The sequence below is a fragment of the Stegodyphus dumicola genome, chromosome 6 (genome assembly GCF_044657685.1).
Source record: "Stegodyphus dumicola isolate Sdum_Otavi_A_Nest chromosome 6, ASM4465768v1".
In the NCBI taxonomy this organism is placed as follows: domain Eukaryota; kingdom Metazoa; phylum Arthropoda; class Arachnida; order Araneae; family Eresidae; genus Stegodyphus; species Stegodyphus dumicola.
This window is the reverse complement of record NC_140773.1, coordinates 69,494,192-69,507,069: the sequence shown is the minus strand read 5'-3', so window position 1 is coordinate 69,507,069 and position 12,878 is coordinate 69,494,192. Positions and strand designations below refer to the sequence as shown.

Sequence of the window (12,878 nt, the reverse complement as noted above, 5' to 3'; positions counted from 1 at the left end):
GAAATACTGAAAAATTATTTCAGTGATACGAATTATCGTTATAGTATTAAGTGATTAAAAAATATTTCAGAGTATACTGTAAATGCTTCTCCTTATAAAATAGCGTTTAATACGTTAAAGCATTAAAATTAGTGATTAGCTTCTGGAAAATTTTTGTCTGCATACGAACAACAACGAACAAAAAATTTCAGTAAAGAACAAAGAAAATGCGCGAAGATCCCAAAATCACGACAAATTGGCGACATTTGAGTTGCTCTTCATTACTATGACAAACATAAAGTTCTTCTTCTAGTAACCCGGAGCCAAAACTCTTCATCTGAACGTCATGCGTGATTGACATTCATTATAACTAATGAGAGGGTGCCATTTAGTGGGAGGAGCGAGAAGAGGTTCGTTAATAACGTGTTCCCTAAAACTAGAGGAGCTTGTTGGTGCACCCGGTGCACCTAGCTTTTTGACTTCACATTCAAAAATGAATTTACGAACAAAATGGGAGTGGTATCAAGTGTACTCTGCACAAAAGTTACAAAAGAGAGTCTAAAATTTTTAATCTTCATAAAATACAATTTATGCTAAAATTTTTGTTTTTTACAAATCATTCAAGTAGTCATTCTCTTTCTAAGTAAAAGGGTTGTGAAATGAACTGCACCAAAAGCAAGCTGTGTGATTTAAAATTTTCTTCCGTTTTGCTATTTGGTTCTGTTATTTTTTTTTCACAATGAGGCTTCCAAAATTACATTCGATATAATATTCCGTTATAGCCATTCATTATCTTTATAAAAGTAATAATCATAGTGATTTTAATTTTATATTTCGCAAAATGTCTAATATAGCAAGACATGCACCTCCAAAACCTGTTCCTAAACCAGGTATTATTTTGTATTCTTTTAATGACTCTAAAGTGCAGAATCGCCTACTTATTTCTTTGGGCATTTTACAAGAATAAAAAGAATTAGATTTTTGTTAATTTTCTTTGACTTTTTAAAAGAAAATAGGTCGATGTGTACATGGATAACGTCAAGAGTGTGCGCAATGCCATTTTTGTGCAGTTCTGGGATGTTTTTTTTTTTAAGTGAAAATAGGTCGACGCTTATGTGCAGTTCTTAAAAACGCGCCAAACAGTGGGCAATTCTGCACTTTCACCTAATATAACATTGTGTAAGAAAAATTATTATTAATATTTGTCATATCATACTGAGTTCCGTATTTGCACGTGACATTTTAACATGTGTATGCAAATTAAATCTAAATAACACTCACCTACCATTCAAGCTTTTGATAAGATATTAAATTCTCTAAGGTGCCATGTCATGCATGTAAATGATGCCATCTGAGTTCCGAAACGTATCTTAGTAAACCCAAATACTGATTTCTGGAGTGTTATTTCCAGCAATGAAACAGGCGGGCATGTGTGGAGTTTTTGTCACGTTCAACATAAATGCAGATTAATTTGCCTTAGGAGTATTTCCCCAAACACATTTAGTCATATTGTATTTTTTTCTCATAGTGGAATAATACAATCCACATCAAGCCTAAAAAAAATCAACTAATGGTCATAATTTGTATTCTAATATAACATATATTGTCTACTGTTTCAAGTATCACGTCAAACTATTATCACTCTGAATATGCTACATGACGGCATACTAGAAAAAAAGTTTGTCAGATATTTTCTGTAATGTGTATACTTTATCTCTGCTGTAAACTTGTGCAAGATTCATTAGCCTTACCCTTCAAGCATTGTTGATTTAGGGAGTGCATAAAAATTACTTTTTCTTCTGGTTCATCCTGTGAAAAGCATTGAAGATTAGTATTGCTTATACTTTATATGAAAAATAATAATAATAAAAAAATACTATTGCATTTAAGTGCATAGCAGAGATATGCTCACATTCCCTCCCCCAAATAATATACTGGTAAAATCAAATCTGTTTGATCTTTAGATTATGGTAACGATTTTTTGGCGAAAATTTGGCCACCAATTCTCCTACAGCAACCCTCTATTTTTTTTTTTCCCGCCGCCATTTTGTCTTCACGAAGTAAAGACATGTTTCTTTTCTTTTTATCTACTGAACACTTCTTCCAACAATCTACTAGCCGAATTACACTTATGCTAGAAATTTTATCTAGCAAAACTGCTTAATCATGACAAATATTCACTGCAAAATTGGGAAAAAGTGCACAATACCATACTCCTTATGCATTTTTCAAAATAACACATACACATAAACCATGTACACGTCGACTTATTTTTACTTAAAATAACATCCCAGAATTACACAAAAATGGCATTGCGCACACTCTTCACTATATCCATGTACACTGCTTTTTTCTCATAAATTAGAAAAATTTCACGAAAATACATGACAATTTTCTAAATCTTTAAACCCGGTAAAAAGAACATATATGAAATTACCTGATCGCGAAAAAGTATATACCCTTTCCAAATATGAACATTCCACATATAAAATAAATAAAATATCAAAAAACTTTTACCTCTAAATCATCTATTATATTAAACGTCACCAACGAATTCATACTGCAAGCATTACAAATACTTAGTGTCAAATATTTAAATTATTTCCATGCACGTTTACTTCAACTAAAACGTATACCAAATTCCTACAAACGTAAAATTCACAAAATAACTATCATTTAATTAAAATATCACTAAACCATGTACACGTCGACTTATTTTTACTTAAAAAAAAAAAAATCCCAGAATTGCACAAAAATGGCATTGCGCACACTCTTCACCATATCCATGTACACTCCTTTTTTCTCATAAATTAGAAAAATTTCACGAAAATGCATGACAATTTTCTGAATCTTTAAACCCGTTAAAAAGAACATATATGAAATTACCTAATAACGAAAAAGTATATACCCTTTCCAAATATGAACATTTCCACGTATAAAATAAATAAAATATCCAAAAACTTTTACCTCTAAATTATCTATTATATTATAAACGTCACCAACGAATTCATACCGCAAACATTACAAATACTTAGTGTCAAATATTTAAATTATTTCCATGCACGTTTACTTCAACTAAAACGTATACCAAATTGCTACAAACATAAAATTCACAAAATAACTATCATTTAATTAAAATATAATTAAATTCAAAAACACTCTTTAAAATATAAATAAGCACATACATTAAATTAATAAAAATTAGCTTACAATCCTAATTACTTTAAACTAAATCATTCCTAATAACAATTTTCCCAATAATACCAAATTACTTTACTTCCACCTTACATTTAGAACAATGCATAAAAATAATATCCTCAAATAATTAAAAATACTAACTTACCTAATCTTCTTCAGAATCTTCCTTACATGGTGGATACACTTTTATTATGGATTCAATAAAATTGTTGAACGATTTTTTTCTGCGAATTTTTCCTCCACACTTCCTCCGCTAAATAAAAAGCAATATTCTCTTTATCACAATGCCTCGGAATGGCGCTTTTTATAGCACTCCACGTGCCCTCTATTGTATTAGTATGTGCACCTGTTTCCAGATCTTTAAAATAATATTTGTGGTTCACAGCAAGATGTTTAAAACCTTCATCTTCCAAACATTCGTACGATTTCCAGCAATCTGAAATAATTATAGTACCTGGTAGAATATATTCTTTTATAAAACTTAATAAACAATCTTTACTTCTATCTCGCACAACCTTAAAAAAACATTTATTACTACCCCTTTCAATCCCACCAAACACCCATTTTCCTTCCACTCTCTTACCTCTCTGATACTTCCGCTTCCCAAACTTACTCTCATCAATTTCCACAATAACATTCATACCACCAAGCATACCCATATCATTTTCGCAAAATTCCACGCACACTTCCCTACAAAAAGAATTCCAATCAGCTGCAGTCCTACTGCTAATTTCTAAATCCGAAATCCAATAGTCAACTGGCAATCTATTCACCCAATAATAAGAAATCAATAAAATCTCACCCATACTCAAACGACTTTCAGCAAACCATGTACCCTTCCTTACACTCCGTTTCACAAAATGTCCATTTTCACCAGATTTCTTGCACCTCCATTCAAACTTATCAGTAATATCCTTCCTTTCACACAATCTCATTTCATTCCCACATTTTGGACATTCATACTTATCCGCAATTAAACCTACACTCATGTACCATTCAACCAATTCTTTTGAATTATCACACAAACGCATTAAAAATCTAGAATCCACTTTAGACAGAGCCATACAATCCCAAAATTATTCAACCCTACTTCACACAACACACAATGAAGCTTAATACAAAATAATATACAGCCACAGATATTTTTCCAAATTCCCCCCTTTTCCGATTAACCTTTTAACTGTCATGCCCGAGATCACTGGAACAAAACTTTAAAAATTTTACCCATGTACTTCAAAATATCAATTTTTAACTGCTTAAGTATATTTTATTTTGTACTAAACATTTGATTTTTCCAATTAAAAAATTTGACAATTTGTGTACCCAAATCATCAAAATAACTTGACAGTTAAAGGGTTAAAGAACCGTAATTCGTCCATTAATATCACATGACATATCCCATGATCTCTCATTTCCCTCACACAAAATAATGCGTAATCGCAACTGAGTACTGCTCACATTATTACCAAAGTCCCAGGTAGTAACCTTTATCGCCTCCAAAATGTCACCAAACTACCAGTTACCATATTCTAAAGATCAGCCTCAAATCTATTTTAAATTAGGCAATGATAACAGTAGTATTGAGAAATATTTAATTCTCCATAATTAGTTGATTTCTGGTTCATGTGATATTCAGAATGTTTTTAGTAGCTCTGTAATGACATGGAATACTTGGAGAGTTGCATGGAAACAGTGTTAAACTACTTCTTTAAATTATCCATTATATAAATGCTGTGGCTCATTTATTTTCATCAAAATAATCAAATTCCAATACTTTCTCATCTGAGAAAGAAAAATAGTGCTTGTTAGCTATCCTTACTACTTCGTATGGTTAATCTTTGGATTATGGTAACTTTGCGATTTTTTGGCGAAAATTTGGCGACCAACCCTGCTACAGCAACCTGCTAGTTTTTCTTTGGACGCCATTTTGTTTTCACGAAGTAAAGGCATGTTTGTTTCTTTTTTTACTCAATATTTCCAGCATTTTTTTCCAACAATCTGCTAGTCGAATTACGCTCATGCTAGAACTTTTATGGAACAAAAGTGCTTAATCATGACGAAGATTAGGTGCGAAATTTGGACAAAGTGCAGAATCGCCCACTGCTTGCTGCGTTTTTACGAATTGCACATACACGGTATCATCCATGTACACATCGACCTATTTTCACTTAAAAAAACATCCTAGAATTGCACAAAAATGGCATTGCGCACACTCTTGACTATACACTGCTAAAGTCCTAGCTAGTAACTTTATCGCCTTACCAAAATGTCGCCAAACTACCTGTTACCATATTCCAAAGATTAGCCCTTCATACTAATTAAAAGAGAATCTTAAAAATTCTTCCCATGCATGGGTAAAAATTCAATTATAAAAATTTTGGTACTTTCTGATTATCCATATCCCCATCAAAATTTCACAAATTCATTGTCGACTTTGGAGAGAGACATTTCCTTGGATACATTTACATCTATTTCAATGGGGCATCCTATGGTGCCTTCTTTTTTTTTTTTTTTTTTTTTTTCTCATTCTTCTTTTTCTTTATAACATTCCCATTTTAGTTTTTTGTGCTATTTTCTCTCTATGTACACAGTGATCTATTTTTTGTTTAAAACAAATCAAAGAATTGCACAACCTCAGTTGTAAAATCGTAAAATCAAAAGGTGAAAAGAGGTGCATGATACCTTACATAAAGTAAGATATATTATGCTGCATGGATGAATGAAGTCCAAGATTTGCTGGAAATGATGAAAACTACAGTATGTCAACGACATGCCTTGCATGATGTGTCTTAGTAAGACGTATTCATGAAGGAAGTAAAGTCCACGCTTTGCAGGAAATGATGAAAACTGCAGTTTGTCGTTGACTACATTAACAAGTTAAAAATACTGAGATTCCCATAACAGTGATCATAATCTATTATCACAACTGGTGAATATATCTATAGAAGTAGAAGGTCATCATGTGCATACCCGATTGGACTGAGTGGACACATGTGCATACCCGATTTGACACTGAAGTACTTTAGCCCTTTGAGGGGTAGTATATAAAATAATTGAAATTGTGGTAAAAATTTGCATAATTGTAACTTATGGACCTCTAAGAACACAAAACTGAGACACTTTGATGATGTCAGCTGAATATACTTATGTAAAATATGGATAAAAAGCTTTTGAAAGTGACTTATATAATACTTCATATTATAGTCAAAAGTCTTTAATCCGGACTTATCGGGCCTTCGGCGATTCCACATTATCGATTTTTCCAGATTATAGATCATCAGTTTAAATCTGGTAAGATGGCATGCAAGAAATTATAAAATTAAAAATATGAAACCGTAATTTATGAAATAAAGAGCAATTTTGATCTAAAGGGTATCAAAATTTACAAAAAAAAAAAAAAAAAAAAAAACCTTACTATTTATTTGTTTACTTTATTAAACATTTCTTTCAACGCGCGCATGTGTAAAGCATACATTACGCATAGTCGAAATTAGAAAATTGCAGCGAGAAAACTATTTGATGTGTATTCGTGATATTTATAATGACAAGGAATTTGATTTAAATAATATCAAAGACGGAGTACATCGAGATGAAACACTACATTTAGTAAGGAATTATAAGCCGAATAAAGTAAAAACATCTACCCTGAAGATAAGGATAGTGCTGACAGATGAACTTCCAGTTCATTGCGCGCCGCGACGCTCCGCTTCCTCACTGTGGAGCAGTGTGAAATTGATAAACAGATTTCGTAATGGTTAGAGAAACAAAGGATATGCCTTTATCCATTTTTTGCAGCAATTCCACTTTTTGTTTGATGGACGTCGAAACATGCTTTCGCTTTGTAGAACCTTCGGCAGCTCCAGAATCGGATATTCTTTTTTACATAATCGAAAGTTCAAGCTTACATTTTTAAAATTGCTCTAACAGTCTGCAAAAAATAATGAGCCGCATCCAATTAGAACATTAAGGAACAACGCAATCTGCAACATTAACTGAAATAAATAATTAGGTAATTTTACCTTAGCTTATACCGTGCATTATACAATAAACGCCCATGCATTAAAGCATGCGCAGAAAGTTTGTAGTTTCGCGGTCCGGATTATAGATCATTCCGGATTAAAGACTTTTGACTGTATTATTTTTTAAAAAATTTAACAAATATAACATTATATGTGTAAACCATATCATGATGTAATTGGACTTGTATAATGTTACAAGAAGATGAAACTCGAGCGAAAAATAAAAATTTGAAAAATGAAACACTGACTCTTCTCAAAAATTATGTTGCATTTTTTAAGTTATATTTTATGCTTTAGGTAATATATAAAAAGAGCATACCTCATACTATGATAGCAAGAATCCCCCCCACTCCCCCAAACACTTTCGATTTTCTGGCTCCATAAGGGCTCCTTTTAATTTTTTTTTAATTTTTTTTTTTTTTTTGTAAATATAGGTTGAAATATATCATTTATTTAGGAAGAAAAGCTGTTAAAGATTTTATAGCTCTAATGTAGAATTGGGTGTCCGTTCGTTTAGCGACAATTTTTTTGAAATTTTGGCGATGAAACCTCACTTCTGGTTATCATGATAGTTTTCACTTTGTTTTAGCTTCCTGATTTTATTTAAATGAAAGTAGATTGATGTGTACATGGACAAATTTAAGGCAGTGTGCAATGCCTAGTTTGTGCAATTCTAGGATTTTTTTTTAAGTGAAAACAGATCGATGTGCATATGGACACAGAGTTTGTGCAATTCTTTGACTTCTTATTTTGGTTTTGTGTAGCGGCCATCTTGAAATTGTGCCATCTTGGCGTCAAAAAAGAATCGCCAAAAAACAAGGGGCACCCATTTGTAAACTTTTACCGATTTTATTATTTGATGCACCTCAGAGCCCTTATTTCAGTCAAAACTTAAAAAAATTCAAATACAGTCAGATACCGAAAAATCTGCCAACCTGAAATCCGTCAACTCGTGAAATCCGCGTTGCCTCTCAAAATATAAACATTCAGTTTGTAGGTTCTGGAAACCGCAACATTGAGTACAAAGTATTGAAGAAAAAATACCGAATAATGACGTCATAATTACCAAATAATAATGAGTAATAACGAAAATACCAAATTATTAACATCATGATAAAAGTTTTTTCCCCTCTATTCTACATCGAGGTAAAAATACAGACAATTCACTCAACTCTTCTTTCAAGTTCATGATTCACATTGTTGTATTTTCTGAGCTTTGTTATTTCAAGAGATTATTTAGTGCTGCCTTTTTTTTTTATTCGGATATTTTGTGGATAAATTAGGAATATTTTAAATTTCAGCCCTTTTTAATACAATGACAGATAAGAAACGCACTCATGATTTTGGCAACGTTGAAAAACGTCAACACGTTACATTGACGGTAATGCAAAAAGTGCAAAAGATGCAGGCAGGTGCTACTCCTCGGTTTACAGCAGAATCATATGGAATTGCAACACAATTGTGTATGATATACGGAAAATAAAGAAAAGCCGTTGAAATTTTACATCAAGAGTGATTCTAACACCGGAATCCGAAACCAGAAATCTTTGCATGAGGCAAAATCATCAAACCTGGATGCTGTGTACATATAATACAATGAATAATATAATCAATTTATATATGTAATAATAATTTAACACATATAATAAATTATTGCAATAATGTATATAATAATTTAATTAAATGTATCTTATTTATTTTGCATTTCGAGTCTGAATATTATGATTTATCTTTTCTGTCCTGAAATCCGCAAAATACTAAAATTCGCACAACCTCTGGTCCCAAGCTTTGTGGATTTCTGGACTTTTACTGTATTGTCCCCTTTTTTTCCCCTTCCATTGAGAAATGGTTTGTATCTGAAAATGACTTTGGAAATATTTTCCCTTCTTTCCCCATTTGTAAAGACTTATTTCGTACATAATTCTTATGATTTTGTTTTATGATGTTTTGATAATATGTGATCATAAACAAATTATTACATCATAAATTATCTATAATGTATAGGAATTTTGTCATCTCACAGTGAGAAGCCTGGTGCTCCCATCTATTGACATAGTACACTCAGTATGGTATATACCGGTCATAAAATCATATAAATAATCTTTTAATTATCAGTTCTGATTGAAAAGCAGTAAATATATAAGATTCAGCATGTTTACTTCATATATTTGCAGATTTTGAATTTTTTCTTCTCCTCCAATGGAATTTATGAATCTTCAAACATGGGAGGTATATTAATTTCATAACTGCAAAATATTGTGCATTCATAGGGTAGTGCTGCCATTTAGAATCAAAAGGAAACACTTCATATATTTGCAGATTTTGAATTTTTTCTTCTCCTCCAATGGAATTTATGAATCTTCAAACATGGGAGGTATATTAATTTCATAACTGCAAAATATTGTGCATTCATAGGGTAGTGCTGCCATTTAGAATCAAAAGGAAACACTAGAAACTTATGATTATAGCTTTTGGTATAGAAAAGTTAGCATTTTTATTAGGTTAAAAAATTGACAAACAATTTTGTTTGTCAATTTTTTAACCTAATAACCCTTGACAAAGGGGTTAACCCATTCAAGATGGCGACCCTTTGTTTAAGAAATTCCATTGGGAGGTATGAGTGTCGAAAGGAATCGGTCTGCAATGCAAGGGTTTTGCATCACTAAGCCTAACTTTAAAAAGAAAAATCAAAGAAACTGTTTAAATCCCAAAGTCATAATTTTTGGTACTGTTTTAGATTATTACTTAAGCTGTCATATATGTTGAAATGAGCATTTAATAATATTTTTTCAGTACTTTTCCGTTTTGCTGGCGCAAATCTGGCCAAGCAGACTTTATTGGCGACAACACACAAAATACACGTAAAAAATCTTAACGAATGTTAATTCTAAGAATTTTTTTATTTTGAAGGCATAAAATTTTAATATCATTTAAAATTTTGTAAAAAGACAATAAATAAAAGAAAATAAATTTATAAAAGTACATTAATTTAATAATTTACTATGCCGTTATTGTTCAGCATCCTGATTCACCAGCTCATATCACATGACCAAGTTATCTCATCTCACGTAAATTACGTTGCAAAAATCTAATTCTCTCAGTAATTATCGACATTAATCTTAAATTAAATCTTATGGAATACAAGTTTAAATGCAAGAATTATTTCAATTCGTATGAATAGCTTACTTGGTCAGAAGTTATGTAAAACCGCAGTGCTTTACTTCGCTAGTGCATTCTTCTTAGAATTGATGAATTTATGACTTTTCCTTTTCTATATTTTCGCCTTCAGGTGAGGGATGTGATTGCATCCTAATTAACTTAATTAGTGCGAATAGCTTTAGGACATAAAATTAAACTATCTGGTAAAAATTCTATGTAATTGTATTCCAGAATTGAAAGAAACAATCAATCTGATAAGAACTGGCTGCGACTTGATTCCGTTTGTTTGTACTAACGAAACAATCGGTTGTACAATTTTTGGTGACTTTATCGCCTGCGCTGGCAAAATGGAAAAGTAATATTTTTTCCTTTATTTTACATGAAAATATGTTAAACAAATTGCCTATTTTGATAAATAATTTTTGGGAGTGCTATTGAAATTATTCCAAAGTTTTAACTTACAAACATTAATAAAGTTTAAAATTAATTAAAAAAATTACAAGAAAGACTATTTACATGAAGAAGTAACAAAATCTTTCATGGAAAATACAAGGCTGATACTCAGTTTCTGATAAAATCAGTCCCGGATCTAGGGGGGGGGGCAAGCCGGGGTCTGTGCCCCGGGCGGCAACTTCTGAGGGCGCAAATTCTAAGAGTGTCGCTGAATTGTATTTGTAATGATGTCAAATTTTGATGCAACATTAGTAGTTTTAAAGCCAGATTTAAAAACCTCTTTTAAGAATATTTATTTAATTAGTTGAAACCTTTTAACGGAGCAAATACAGTCAAAAGGCGTTTATCCGGACTCGTCGGGACTTCGGCGATTCCGGATTATAGATCATCAGTTTAAATCTGGTAAAATGTGGCATGCAGAAATTATAAAATATAAAATATGAAACCGTAATTTACAAAATAAAGAACAATTATGATCTAAAGGGTATCAAAATTTACAAAAAAAAGCTTAATATTGATTTTTTTTACTTTATTAAACATTTCTTTCAATGTAACTTGTTTAAGTTGCTTCGTTTTTTATGTGATAATACATTCTCTTTAATTCTATAAACAGACATAATTTCTTGTTCAGTTACAAAGTTCCGCTGTTCAAGTCCTATAATTGCTGTGTCGAGAATACCGACTAATTTGTCAAACGAAATTTTTTCGTTTTCAATAACCTCTGTCACTTTCTTCGCTATGGGAAGCGAATTATAATGACGAAGAATTTGATTTAAATCATATCAAAAACAGAGTACATCGAGATAAAATACTACATTTAGTAAGGAATTATAAGCAAAATAAAATAAAAACATCTGCCCTGAAGATAAGGATAGTGCTGACAGATCAACTTCCAATTCATTGCACGCCACCCCGGCGTTAAAGATAAACAAAGTTTAGATAAACAAACGTTAAAGTTTAGATAAACAAAGGATATGCCTTTATCCATTTTTTGCAGCAATTCCACTTTTTGTTTAATGGACTCCGAAAGATACTTTCGCTTTGTATATCTTTTACATATTAGTAAATATATATCGGAAATTCTATTTGACATAATCGAAAGTTCAAGCTTACTTTTATAAAATTGCTCTATCAGTCTGCAAAAAATAATAATCCGGATCCAATTCTTAGATTAAGGAACAACGCAATCTGCATCATTAACTGAAATAGGTAATTAGATAATTTTAGCTTAGCTGATCCCGTCCGTTATACATTAAACGCGCATTCGTAAACGTATTTTGCGCACGCGCACACGCAAATTCGCAGCGGTAAAGGCGCGATGCATGCACAGAAAGTTTGTAGCTTTGAGGTCCGGATTATGGGTGTCCGAATTAACGACTTTTGACTGTAGTTTTAAAAGTAAGCTAAGTACAGCTGAACGCGACTCTAAAGATCAGATCAGGGAGAGGACAATAGAAGGACTTCAGGCGTCACTGAAAAAGTCAAAGGACCCTGTCCCTCTGCCGACCCAACATGTTACAAAGGTACTCCCTAGACGCCTTGGTCTTTGATCCCTGTAAGTGACGATAGAGTAAAGAATCTATATATCTTTCCCTTCAACTTCTTTGCCTCTCTGTTGTCCTCTCTCCTGGCGGGAATATTCAAATGAAAAACAGAATTTTTACATAAAGGCATGCCTTGTTTTTATACCAACGCCTCTTGCAAAATAAATGCAGAAGCATTGTAAATTGTAACTCTTTCCTAACACCCAATACAAATTAACCTTGGACCAATGAAATAATTCAAATTAATGTACATCGAGAATATACAACAGAAATGAAATAAAGTATTTTGATTTTTTACAGCCAGTCAGCAACCTAGGTTTTAAAAATGGATTTATTATTTTTATACTTTTAAAAGTTTTTTTTAGTTTTTTTAATCTGGAGGATTTTTTGTTGTCTCATTTTCTTTTAATATGCCTGCTTCGAGTATTCCTCACTGTATTTAGCGAGACGCAACCATTTAGTTAGCGCGCGCATCTGTGACGCGGCCTTAATATTGTTTAATTTAATTATGTCAATGTTTAGCTTT

At 32.0% G+C, this 12,878-nt stretch overlaps 1 protein-coding gene across 4 annotated transcripts in view; it reads left to right on the top strand.

Annotated features, from left to right (window-relative positions):
- The first annotated feature begins 656 nt into the window (after positions 1 to 656).
- Positions 657 to 12,878, top strand: part of LOC118200863 (osteoclast-stimulating factor 1-like) — a 129,802-nt gene continuing 117,580 nt past the window's right edge. For 2 of the 4 annotated variants that reach the window (XM_085818489.1, XM_085818487.1), the window contains exon 1: positions 657 to 869. In XM_085818489.1, coding sequence (XP_085674615.1) covers positions 840 to 869 — 30 coding nt within the window. In that variant the 5' untranslated portion in view covers positions 657 to 839. The remainder of the gene's footprint in view (positions 870 to 12,878) is intronic. The other 2 variants (XM_085818486.1, XM_085818488.1) reach the window with 2 other exon arrangements.